General features: G+C 39.6%; 3 protein-coding genes across 4 annotated transcripts; 1 reads left to right on the top strand and 2 right to left on the bottom strand.

The window, feature by feature from the left end:
* Positions 1-625: 625 nt before the first annotated feature.
* Positions 626-3083, bottom strand: tmed1a (transmembrane p24 trafficking protein 1a). The gene is made up of 4 exons (XM_028413070.1): positions 2773-3083; positions 2231-2328; positions 1487-1658; positions 626-1413 (listed from the first exon to the last, which is right to left on the bottom strand). The coding sequence occupies exons 1-4, from the start codon at positions 2956-2958 to the stop codon at positions 1195-1197; spliced, it is 675 nt and encodes a 224-aa protein (XP_028268871.1). The 5' UTR covers positions 2959-3083; the 3' UTR covers positions 626-1194.
* A 2045-nt stretch (positions 3084-5128) lies between these two features.
* Positions 5129-7909, top strand: tnfsf14 (TNF superfamily member 14). Its single transcript, XM_028413069.1, has 4 exons — positions 5129-5418; positions 6421-6457; positions 6542-6616; positions 6730-7909. Exons 1-4 carry the CDS (start codon positions 5224-5226, stop codon positions 7113-7115), a joined length of 693 nt encoding a protein of 230 aa, XP_028268870.1. The 5' UTR covers positions 5129-5223; the 3' UTR covers positions 7116-7909.
* A 2529-nt stretch (positions 7910-10438) lies between these two features.
* On the bottom strand, positions 10439-12939 carry LOC114440571 (uncharacterized). Of its 2 annotated transcripts, none has more exons than XM_028413074.1 (4): positions 12388-12939; positions 12202-12267; positions 11728-11791; positions 10439-11574 (listed from the first exon to the last, which is right to left on the bottom strand). In XM_028413074.1, the coding sequence occupies exons 1-4, from the start codon at positions 12505-12507 to the stop codon at positions 11216-11218; spliced, it is 609 nt and encodes a 202-aa protein (XP_028268875.1). In that variant the 5' UTR covers positions 12508-12939; the 3' UTR covers positions 10439-11215. The 2 variants fall into 2 exon arrangements, with proteins under 2 accessions (XP_028268875.1, XP_028268876.1); XM_028413075.1 differs by having other exon boundaries at positions 12580-12939.
* Positions 12940-13581: the final 642 nt, after the last annotated feature.

Raw genomic sequence — 13581 nt, 5'->3', positions numbered from 1 at the left:
CCTCAGACTGCCTGCCTGCTTTGGAGAGATGTTGCAAGGGTCACTGTTCCTTAGTACATTTTTACTAAAACAGAAAGTGTAGGCTTTAATTGCTGCTGAGCAGTGTAAATTAAAATCAATACTCTTAACACACAGTATATAAACTTTTCTGGTCACGTAAATCCAGGTTTATGTGTCCATCCTCAGTGGCATTTATCATTGCTTCTTCTCTGACTGCATCCTGTAGCACCACCTGTCCAAGGCTCTTTTTTTTTAGTATATGTCACAAGGCCAAGAGATTAATGTTGGATGATTGTTCCTGAACAGGCGCCCGGCTCCCCGTCGAAACCAGTGGTGACCTTGACCAGCCTGCGGTGGACGTGACTGCAATCCACAATGAAAACACAAGAAGTGCTTTATCTTGTACTTCACCTGAAAAGAACCCCTGACACGCTGCTGTTAAAGGCCCGATGTTACTGTGGTGAATGTTATCAAAAAGTAGTTCTGGGAAGTAGAGGTTTAATGGTGTAAATTGTTCATATTTTTCCTTCTAATCCCCCTGAAGACTCAATTATTTGAGCACCAGCTGTTATTTCAGATGTGATGTGACTGAAAAGATTATCAAATGCAGTGCCGAGTCACAAAGTTCAGCAGGAGGATATTTATTATTAATTCATGGGAAAACTTTGCCACTGAAGATTTACACAGAAGGATGCTAATGATGGTGATTAAATTGGATGAATTTTGCTTTCTGCTGTTGTCGGTGTAAATATGTATTCCAAAGTGCAGGCCTGCGACCGTGATGCATTCAAGTAACTGCAGTCAAAACTAAACCCTACGCATGACATTATTGTTCTGTGCCTCCACATGGAAAAATAAATCAGGGTTCTATGTTTGTGTGAATACATGTGTTTTTATATCCAGAGGCTCTTTAAATATACTGACTGGTGAAGTTAAAATAAATTTGGTTTGTTTAAACACTGCCTGAGTTTTACATGAGAGCTTCAAATGAAACTGGTTCAAATATTCCAGAGAGAACAGCAGTGGTTCAGTAGCATATCCGGTGACATTATTAAGTGTCGGTGCTGTAAGTGCTGCTTATATATAAGCCTTTGCACTTATTACATTACTGACAAAAGAAAAAAAAATCCCAGTGCATGAACCAGTCAAGTGTTTCCTGCTTTCAGGTCCTGTAATGAAACTGTCTTCTCACTGCTAGGTGCAAACCCGTTTGGGGCCATCAAATAGGCGTCTTAGGGTGTAAATCTGAGTTACAGCAACAGTTAGCATGACAAACAGGCTTACACAGGACCAGAAGGACACCCGCCACAGGTTGTCCTCAAGAAGGTAGCGGTCCCTGGCCTCAAAGGCACGCAGCACTGTCTGCACCTGCCGGCTCTTCTCCAGTCGCCTGTACACAGAGTCCAGTGTTTCCTGGAGAAGAAAGAAAGAGTTAGAGATAATTGAGAATTGTTTGCATATCAAGCAAATGAACAGTCCCTCTCACCCTGATGTCATCCAGCTTGTACTCCACCAGGCTTTCTGCTGCAGCAAAGTCTACCCATTCATCCTGGTTCTGATGGTTAATGATCACCTCAAAGAACACCATTTTCTGAGACAATTTGCTGAAGCTGTTGTCGAAGCACAGGCGGTAGTCTCCATCCTCTGTGGGATCCACCCTGCAGTGACAGGAAATGTCACACATTTTCCACAGATCTTACCCATTGAAAATGACCTCCAAATGTTATAGAAGTTTAACTTTTACATTTTTACAGCCTAAACAAACCTGTTTCTTTTTTAACTCACACACATACATAGATGAGTTGCAGTACTTTATCGGCAGATCAACCACAAACGTATCTTTTGTCATGCAACTGCTGTTGCAAGTTACCCAGATATGGCCTCCTAGTTGCACTGATCAGTGCAGATTTTTCTATTTGATTTTATTTGCTACAAAATGTCTACAAAATGTCTACAAAAAAGCTAATGGTGTATTTTAAGTGAATATTCTTTGAGATTTTAATAGAATGAAATATCAGAAGTTCTATTAAAAGCAGCTTTTGGGGGTCTATGCAGTGCAGATTCTGTTACACAGGGGGTCCCCAATCATTCATCACTATTATGTTGTAAATAATCTGACACCGATGTAATATGAAAAAAAAAAGGGGTCTAGCGGTTAGTTCCAGAGATAAACATCATAAAAGATATTTGGTGTTTTACTATACAAAGGAAAAGCACTGAGTTGACCCACGTGTGGATGCCATCCGACCTCCTGAAGTCTGAGACCAGCCGGTATCCGCTGGGCGAAATGAGGGAAAATCCCACATCCAAACCTGACCCTGCTATCACCTGTTTAAAAAAAAAACAAAAAAAACAGCAAATTATCAAGACATCAAGTGAGAATTCACTCTCACATCTTCTATTATCTTCATATTTATATTCCAGACATGCAGCTCACAGCTCACACAGCCTATCAGGCCAACGGCTGCATGAAATTCAAATCAAAGCCCTGATAGCACACTGAGAAGCAGGCAGGCTCACAAGACCATACACTCTCTAATGACAATTATTTGGATTTGTGTGTTCATATTTGTGAAGCTGTGAGTACTACTACTGACTGTGTGTTTGTGTAGAAGCAGATTTACTTGGTGTTTTTTCACTTCAAAAGGTGTCTTCAGCAGCAACATGTGTTCTTATCTCTCTGCATGACCAAAGTCCAGCCTGCTCACTTGTTTCTCACTCAGATATTATTTACAAACTGTCATTCCAAATAGCAAAGAAGTTTGTGTTTACCTGGTATTCAACTTCCATGCTGTGGTTCCTGGCTGTTGTTTGGTAAAAGCACTCTGTGCCGCCAGCAGGCAATAGAAAGGTAAACTCCACATCTTGATTTGGCCCCAAAGCCAAAGTGAAGCCAACAGTCAGAGTGAAACATGCCAGCAAACAGAGCTGAGCAGACGCAGCCATCACGCAGTGCATAGTCCATTTAAGCCAAACCCTCTCCTGTGTTACACATCAACAATAAAACAGGCTTTCTGTGCTGACTCTCATGCTTCGATATGCTCTGAGCGGAGCCCCTATCTTTGTGGCTGATAGCGCCCTGTAGTCTGTTACACACAGACACACACTGAGGAGGACTGTGACTGTATGATTACAACACATCTAATGAGGACTGTGTAATTACTGCACATAAAAGATGCATGCACATTTTTTTTACCTTGTTTTATTTGACTTTGTCTCTTTAGCAAAGTGCAAGTTGAACAAAAAGGTTAAATGAATAAATGTTGATAAGTAACATAAATTCACCACTGCAATATACCGGATAATGAGTCTGAGCAACACAGTAAAAAAAGTACTCATGCACCATCACAGGATTTCTAACACATTCCTATAGACCATGTGTATATGAGTTTATATTGAGTTTATTTATATGATATCCTGATGTTATAACAATTTCCCTTGTGTGATCAATAAAGTATATCTATCTATCTATTGTACGTTCTACAAGACCATCAGGTCTATGAGATTCACTTCTTTTGCTATAAAACTCTGGTTCCTAAGAAGCTCACAGGGGATCACTAAAAAACACAGGGGGTGTAACAAAACTTTTTATGCTCTGAGGTTATAAGAGGTTCTTAAAATTAGACTGATACATGTTTAATGTATTCATTTCTTTTATTACCTTTTTGTCCAGAATTGTAACTACATGAACCAAAAGATAAGGGAAAGTTCATAAAGATCATATTATACTATAGTATAGTATAGTATAGTGTTGTATAGTATAGTATAGTATGGTATAGTATAGTATATTATAGTATAGCACAGTATAGTATGGCAGAGTATATTATTGTATAGAAGAGTATAGTGTAGTATAGCAGAGTATAGTGTTGTATAGTATAGTATAGCAGAGTATAGTATTGTAGGCTATAGTATAGTATAGTATAGCTTAGTATAGCATAGCTTAGTATAGTATTGTAGGCTATAGTATAGTATAGTATAGCTTAGTATAGCATAGCTTAGTATAGTATAGTAGGATAATATATAGTTTGAGAGGGGCCTGACAACCGAAAGCTCAGCATCCTCTGTGATTGTGGGAAACACAAGTGAAGTTTCACTCTAGGAGCCGAGCATTTTTTTTCAAATAGTGCAGTAGTATCAGCTCTTCTGACACAAAGCAGCTTGACCTTTGGATGTATCAGCTAGCCAGTAAAGGGAAGCTAATAAGGGAACTAGAATCTCTCCTGTTAAGTCTTGTCCTTTGGATCAGCTTAAGTGGTTTGGATGTCCTGTTAATAAGATGATACAATAATCCAGCTAGAAAGTAACAAAAGATGGACAAATTTTTCATCAACACACACATGCTCCTGATCAAGAAGAAAAAGGTGAGCTAAAGGTCATATTGAAACCAAAAAAGCCTTCTTCACTGTCATCCAGAGAAAGCATACGAAATGGAGAGTTTCTCTTTCAGTATACAAAATACACCAACGTAAAACTGACATCTGTCCAAGTATTGAGCCCTGTGGAACTCCTGACCAACCATTGTATATGTGTAGTTCACATGAGGTCAAGTGTGTTGTATATGAAAGCATCAAATACATGGATCCATGTTCCTGAAGACCATTGTAATCATTTACAGCCCCCAATATGACACCAGTGAATTAACTGCAGTTTGAGGAGGTGTCACTCTGCTCATTCTTTCATGACAGAGAATAGAGATTATTGTTCCACACAATTTGCAATTTGCAATTGTGAGATAATGTGGGTCTCTAGTTGCTACTGTCAGACATACCAGAAGCCACTGAAAGCATATAGCTTTAGAGAGGTGTGAAAGCAGATATTTCAACATTGCTTTTGCAGTGTAGTGGGAGGATGTAAGGGGGGGGTGCATGGTCTTTCAATCACTGATTGTCATCTTCTACCTTTAGATTTCACATTGACTTAAACTTACTGCACAAGACAAACAAACACAGCACCTACAGTGTGTGAAGTTTGCAGACATGCTGCCCCTCCAAAAGCCTATAAAGGTGCTCTGGTGATACATTACAAGCCTGAATCTGCTCTTCATCTGACACACAAAGAACCATCTCCACTTGAACCAACCAGAAGTGAGCCCACCCATTTTGCAACTTTTTCACACTTGTCTGCCTCTCTGGTCTCTGTTTGCTTCTTCGCCCTTTGAAGCAGCAGTGTCACTTTCTGTAGGACAGCTCAGCACTGTTCAGTTCTAAGAAGAGCATAGCAGATATGGAGAAGCATGGCTATCCCTCTGTGTTTGTGGTGGACAGCAGCGCAGGACGGCCTCCTCTGCCACCCAGGCCGACTAAGGGAAAGATGCGAGGCGGAGCAGCACAGACCCTGCTTTTCATGCTGGTGGGTCTGGCATTGTGCGGCATGATCATAGAAGGCTGCTTCATCTACTATCTCTACCAGTCTGCATCTGTGAGTATCCCCTGCATGCAAATCAATCATATGATTTCATATCAACTTACAGTGGTACATTTAGTTGCCCTTTAAATATCACTTTTTGAGCTCATTCAGCGCTCATCATTCTTATGTATGTTTTTTATCATAAGTACAATATAGTCAGAATTTGTAAATATATTTTTATTTTATTTAAATTCATTGTTATTACCATTATTGTTGACAATCATTTTTAATTCTTTAATTTTTATTTATTTATTAATTCTTTGGGTCACATTTATTTATTTATCTATTTATCTCACCAAATATTTATAGTATATATGTTTTTTTTTGGTTGAACATTACTTACTAAACTTTTAATATATGTACCTTTTGTGTGTGATGCTACTGTCAGCCCTACTGTCACGCTACCAGAAGGGGAAACTTGTGCTACTACAAGTCAGTCAGTGATTACAGATTTTCCTATGGTGTCATGTTGTGACTAAGCACACACTTTCAGCAGCACTTCCCTTAATACAGTGTGTAACTAAAAAACAAAACAGAAAATCTGCCTGATCAATGTGAATATATTTCACTAATATGAGGAAGAAAGTGGAGCAGAGATGGAGAAGTTTGTGTCTGGTCAGTAAATTCCACTGACGGGGTTTGGGGGGGTCATGGTGCATGGTCACTTGGTTTTAGTGTGTTGCTCTGACTCAGTTTCTAGTATACAGCAGTGGTGCAGTTGCAGGTTTTTTTGAAGCTGGGGTAGGCGGTCTGGCCTTCTTGGCAGATAAACCTATACACAGAGCTGTACAAAAATGATGGTGGTGTAAAGGAAGTGGTCTATTTCCTGTAGCATCATTTTACGATCTCACCTTTTGTTTGCTGTTAGGCAGGCCAACTGTCCTACTTTGCTCTGCAGAAAAATGACAGCATAGAAACAAAAAGTAGCTCTAACAACTCAGATACTTTACTTATTTAGTTGTTTTGTTGCTAAAAAATGCACACACAACTAAAAGACTTTTGTTTCCATTGCAGGCCTCCACCACAGCAACAGCCTCTAAGCTCATCGGAGGTGTGTTCTAGCAATTTTTACACAAATGATTTATCTTCAGTTATTTATTCCACATTAGAAACACTGTGTCTTGTCTCTGCACAGGTGAAACTGTTGCTACTCCCACTGCTCGACCCATAAATGGTCTTCTTCCCTCCAAACCGGTTGCACATCTGACAGGTAAAACCTGCATTCCTGTCCCTTTTCTATTACCATCTGGCTTAATGTATTAGCTAAGGCAGGATCTAAGATATGTATAAAACACATGTATTATGTTTTTTCACTTTTTCTAGATGGACATGATGTCAAGCATAAAAAACACACTATGGCATGGAGCATGAATGCAGACCCCATCCTCTACCAGATGGACTACAAAGACACAAAACTCATCGTTCACAAAGAGGGTTATTACTATGTCTACTCTAAGGTTTTCTTCTCAGACAGCAAAACATTTTACCATGTTATTGAACTGCATACTAAAAGGTATGCGGGGGGCCATATTACCCTGCTGCAGTCCAGGAGGTACGCCCCAGTGACAAGCGGCATGCGATCCAACAGCTACCTGGGCGGGGTGTTTCACCTGTACAAAGATGATGCTCTTTACGTGAATGTCAGCGACACTTCAAAAATAGAGCGACACAAATCCTATGAGAATGTCTTTGGTGTGTTTATGATATAAACATCATACTGATATATCATCCATACCCTTAACCTTTTAGATGACTTTGTGAGACTTTGTGAGATGACCTTTGACCTCCAACTTTTTATCCAATTAATCCTTTATTTTTTTTTAAATAATTCCTGAAAGAAGGGGACAGACGCTTATTGTACATACAGTATATAGTCTACAGATGAAAAAGTGCCTTAACGTGCTAAAAATTGCACCATTGTGCTTTAAATTCTACATTTTGATGTCATAATATACACACATATAATTTTCTGCAATAGATGGATATGGTTGAGTATGGACCCAGCTGTATAAAATATGTTTATTTCTGTTGTAAAGTTGGTCGTTTTAACTTGTAACATGTTTTTTTTCTCCTTTTTTCTGTAGTAAAACACACAAAGTATGACCAAAAATAGGAAAAAAAAAACTGGCTCTAAAGCTTTGAGTGGTTGTCTAGCCGAGGTATAGGGGCTTTACAACAGGTAGGTGGATGTGGTAAATCAAAGAGTTGGTGAAGTGTGTGATGTTACTCATTTATATTAGCTGTAAAAGAAGCTTTAAAATGGAACTCTGCTTGCCGTTTTAATCCATGGAATTGACATATTTTGTGCTCCAGGACTCCATCCACCTTTGACAGCACCCCCTTTAGGCAGGAAACTCAGGCAGTGAGACTCTGGTTTCATGTCCCCAGAGGTTGCTGTTTGATTAAATCTTGCTTATATTATATTATGTATATTTCAGAATATAAATCTTTGTCATTACCAAATTTAAAAGTTATAACCATTATTTTCCTTTTTGCTCAAACATTAGTGCATTATTTATTTATTCCGATTTCGACTGTGTTTGTGTACAACAACGAATGGAACGCAATAAATAAACAAAATAAAATGTTTTGAGCTTTGTTTGTCTCCCTCTCAGAGCTTTTGCAGGCCGTGAGACCAATGTGATAAGAGATGCTCTGTGGCTAATAAGTGGTCTTACAGTCTTCCTTTCAGTCCAACCACCCTGCAGACACATTATCATTTTTTACCACAGTGACACATAACAAAATGTCACCATGTCAACCTCAATGTGCAGCCAAAACAATTGCTTGACAAAGTCGCTTCTGCATGAGTAGGAACAGTGTGTCTCTTTCACATGCACATGATCATTTTCAAGCATGCTGACAAATGACAAGCTTCTTTCATATAGTCACCGTTACACTTTCCCTTCATCAGTGTCTGTTCGAAGAAGGCACTTTTGACAACAACCCACGTAGTTGTATATTTGTAAACTGAGGAGGAAGTGGTAGTGGGGGACGCTGAGAAGGTGTCATGCAGCAGTATGGCCTGAGTCACTTTCCAACCCCAGACTTGGAGAAAACAGCGCTAGTGACAATCTACTTTATATAAATGTGTATGTGTCTATATGTGTGTGTGTGTGTGTGTGTGTGTGTGTGCTTAATTTTCCCTTCCGGCATTTATTACATGTGATGTTCTATTAGTGTAAATTCTCCACTGCTGAGACAACCCATAGTCTATTCATAACATGCATTAAAGCAACAGCAGCATCTCCACATTTTGTCATAAGTGTGAGTCATTATCTTCCAGCACTGAGGTACAGTAGATGTGCTATCAGCTGTGTGGTGGAGGATTCAGGTTTGAATAAACTAGTCTAGACATGCCTTTCACAGAGAGAACTGTGTGGGAAGACAATATTTACTCTTCCATATGTGAAACTAACATTTTCCAGTGAAGTGCACACCACTTTTGAAATGAAACACAGCATTTCTACCCTCAGAAGTCTGTTTTCTTTTCTTTCTTTTTTGTCTGAGAATAACACAACATTTTTATCAAAAGCAAAACTGAAACAGGTGGTCTCAATCCACACCTATATGCTGTCCCCTTGTGTTTGTCTCTGAGGACCCTGCTGCACAACAGAAGTTGATAATTTCGAATGGTAAAAATGAACATCACGCATTGTTCCTGCCTTTACTCTTTTAGTTAAATTAATGTATAAAAATATTAAATATGTTTTCAGCAGGGCCGGCCCAAACCTTTATGGGGCCCTAAGCAAAATTTCATACCACCACTTCAGCATCAGATGCTTCATCATCCTATAGGCTGCACTGTGTGTGTAACATACCCACTATCATTACCATACCATCTGGTTTGTATTGATGCATGTTATTTTTTTAAATATAAAATATATGTTTTATCATGGACTTTTGGTGCTCCTGGGGGCCCTAAACAGGTGTACCCTGCCTCTTGCCCTTTGACAGCTGGGATAGGCTCTACCACCCCCCATGACCCTGTACAGAAGAAGTTGATGAATGTCCCCGACATCCTTTTCCCATCTTTTGCTTATATGTTTGTTGTAATGTCATTTTTAGTCACATTACTCCATTGCCTGTTGATCAAAGCCTGCACAGAGACCACACTCTCCGTGATGTTTCGATGGAAACCCTTCTGTCTTTATGTGGACCTGCATCTGGCTATGGAACACCAGGGCATATGTGTACTCCTACCTATGCAAATGCCACCAGTGAATGAAACCACGAAAAAGAGTAGGTGTCTGCTCTGTATTTTGATATAACATCTTGGACCTCATCTTGGTTCAATCGAAAGCTGTTGTGGCATCAGCTAATACACTTCAAGCAGCCGAGATATGGGACTCTGCGGCTCGGCTTTGGAAAAGAAGTTTTGAGAAGAAACCTTAGTAACTCGGAAAATATGTCTCCTTGCTGTGATGACTAATATCCTGTTTCAGTGACCTTTTCCATGATAGCTTATATCTCTATCGTCGTAAAAAAAGAGGCATCTATTATTGTGCTTTAGCAGACTCTGGAGGTCATATTCTTAGACAGCATATGGCAGGGAGGGTCCCACTACCTCTTTCTATTAACAATTCTGCTGCACACTTTATGACCTCTCACTTTCACTTCAGGGTATCAATAATGACTCACAGAATTTCATTTGCTGTCTTCTGCTCAATATCAAACACATCAAAATAATCTCATTTTAATTACAAATGGGTGAGAAAGGACTGTCATAAATTGTGATGAGTAGAAAGGTCAAAACATTTTTGAAAAAAATGGAGATGATATCCACAAAAAAAGAAAAAGACATTGGTTGTATGTTAAGTCTGGCATTAAACTTCCCAAACAGCAGGCTGCATAGAATTAGGAAAGAAACTGTTCATTTACTTCCCATTTTCCCATGACACACTGTAGTGTGTTTAAAGAAAAATAACCCAGTGACAAATCTCAAAATTTCTTTCTCTAAACACATGAAACTTTGTGTCATAACCCGGGATGTTATGTGTCATAATGTGTAATACAAGAATGAGATTTGGAGCTCTGTAAAAGTCATGTTTTAATTTTATATATATAACAGGTCATGATTAATAAATAAATCCAAAAATAATTTCAGACTAAATTAAACTGGAGTTGCCTGAAATCATGACTGTCGAACTGAAAAATCTGTACATACATTCCAGTGACTCTGTAATAATATACTACATGTATACTATACAAAGTCACACAGTGACAAACTGCACTTTCATGGGTTAGCAGATTCTGAGTGTGAGAGTGGTTCTGGAATTTGGAAGACATCGTTATATACCTGTGTGCTGCATATAGTCAAAGCAATAAATAAATCCAACATAAATATATCCAAACATACAAAGAAATCAATCAGCAATAGCAAAAAAAAGGAGCTGTGCAAATAGCACTGAAAGGCTTTCACCCTTCAGTGTGATACATTCAATTCTTTTTAAATGGAAGAACCTCCAACAAGATAACAAGGTTTACTACCTGCTTCTGTGACATGGCAATGAGAACAATCAAGCTTTGTGACATGCAAGGGACAATCCCCCTAAACCTACCAACATATTGTTATTTAGCTGAGGTTAAAGTGTAAATTCGAAAAACCCTTTAAGTGTAACAGCAGAGAAACAGATTTGTAGTGATGATGTCAGACATATATCTACTTCACTGGCCAAAGTAAATCCTACTTTCTTTATGCAGACCAGAATCTACAGGGGGCTGTGTTTTCTGCCTCCACACCTCTGTGTTTGCACTTGAGCATCTTTGCTCCAGAACCAGGACTTGTAGGACTTGTAGATCATCTCCACTACGGCTTGGCCATGTAGATGATATCCAGGTGGGTGACAGCTTCAGAGTCCTGAATACATGTTGCTGGCGGGATGATTCTGACCTCCAGTGTTCCTCCAGCGGACAGCTCCTTTACCTTACTGAGCACGCCTGTGCTGTTAGTTTTGGTGTTAATCCAACCCTCCAGAAGGACCGTGTCCTGCCACATCAGGTGAACCTTGTGCTCCAGCTTCTCGGACTGGCTTCCTTTACACAAGGACAGCGTCACCCGGAGGCTTAGGAAGTAGTACCCATCTCTCAATATGGTGAGGGATTTGCCTTCTTTAGAGATCACGCCTGTGTCTGGATTAAGTGAGGTCCATTTAAGTGAGCTGTTATCTGTAGGAAAGAGAGAAGTTGTACATTCTTTGGATATTCTGTTTTCAGTTATATGAACCAATGTGTAATGGGTGATGAATTGCTGGAATTACAATAACTATCTGACTCAGTGGTACATTTTTTTCCGATTTTTGTACATAGGTAGACATTTACCTTCAGTTGCCTTAAAGGTGACCATTTTGCCTTTGCCCAGCACATATCCATTGTCAGAGGGGAACTGCAGAAAAAACACATTAAATACTTATGCTAATGTGACTTTCACTAGCATTTTTTACAAATGAAACTAGCACCTCTATCTTGAAAGTGAGCACAAAACACATCTTCAGAAAAAAAACATTAACACATCTGTTTCGTATAGTGGCATTTCCCCGAATATGGCAATGACGTCACTGTGGTTCCTCCAAGAGATGAGGAGAGGAAGGCCGTCTGACATAAGTAACCAAAAAAATGGAAGTTGCGATAGATCTGCCTAATCTGCAGGATTTATGTGTCAGGGATGTTGGTGTTGCAATTACAAGACAATACAGAATTACAAAGAGAAGCGTGGACTCAGATTCAGATAAACAACACAACACCAAAGAGAAATGAGCAGGAGGAGCTCAAACTGTGAAGCTGTAGTTAGCTTACCGAAGATGTTTTGGGCTCCTGGGATTGCATTTTGTGCTGTGGTTCTACAGCGCTACTGTTCTGAGACTGGAGAAGATATACAAGATATACTCATTGTAAAAAAGGCAAAAGGTTGCATTTAAGATCCAGTAAAAAACCCTGCTGCTAAATAAGAAATCAAACAGTCAGAATCATCCTGTCACATACTGGCTCTAAACATCTGCCAAACCACACTTCATGGATTGTTCTCTCAATGTCAGACACCAGCTGCAGACCGACCACAAGTAGCAGCTCTGCTACTGTCAAAACCACACAAAAGAACAACATGTACTACACAGAAATAGCTATACTCTCTGATGTCAATTCAACACTGTGAGAGTGTATCTGAAGAGGTCTCACCGGGCCATTATGTCCCCCTGCGAAAAAGAGGGCGATGACAACAATCTGGAATATAGAAAGGACGGTGGTCCACAACAGGAGGACTTGGACCAGGGAGTTCTGGATGGGCTGTGGCATCGTCAGTCCGATTCAGCGCAGGAAGACAGATGTTGAGAAATGACGACTGTACAGGTCCTGAGTTTCCTCTGCTGTGCACCAAAGCAGTGTGTTGGCTTCCTGAGCTCAGAGTGTGCATGTGATGAGGATGTTTAAAAGTGTGACGGTGCTCGTCTGTGCCCTGTGTATCTATAGAATAGAGAGAGAAATCCAAATGGTACTTTCCCCTGTATGTTAGAGGAGGCAGATAGCAGTAGGCCTAGACTGTATCTCCATCTGGGGGCTGGCCCTTTGTCTCCTACTCAACACATAAAGAAGGAACAAGACGTACTAACAGGGAGAGAAGAAAGGAGTACAGATCTTTGACATGATTCATTCAGTTTCCTATATTTATAATTCATTTAATTAATAAATCAAACTGACATTGGTTGGCTTTGTATTTAAGCCTTTAATTAAATGCTCAATTTAAAACTAATTATTTAAAAATTCTAATAAATACATAATCTATTTTATTATTTAAAATAAAAAATACCCTAATACAATAAAAACTAATTCAAGTTTGAATTAGTTTTTATCTCATCTCTAATCTGACATGTAAATGTCAGTGTCACAACTGTGAAACTGATTAAATGTCAAGATAAGCTGTTTACTATTTGTACTTCTTGAAAATTCCCATCTGCATCTAAATTCTGGTTGAGGTCAGTAACTGTGGTTTCACTTTCTCCGTTTGCACTTCACCTGGGGAAAGTTTCATGGCAGCAAAACAGGATGGCCTTTGGTTCAGGTATGCGTCATCAGGCAAAGAGGACTCAAAAGACAAAGCGACACCTGCAGCGAGGCGCCTTTTTAACTCCAGGTGGTCAAGTCACCCACTGGCGTGCACTGGCGTACCACAGGCGTTCTGAG

Source organism: Parambassis ranga, chromosome 8 (genome assembly GCF_900634625.1).
Source record: "Parambassis ranga chromosome 8, fParRan2.1, whole genome shotgun sequence".
NCBI classification, from domain to species: Eukaryota; Metazoa; Chordata; class Actinopteri; family Ambassidae; genus Parambassis; species Parambassis ranga.
This window is presented reverse-complemented; position numbering and strand designations above follow the sequence as displayed.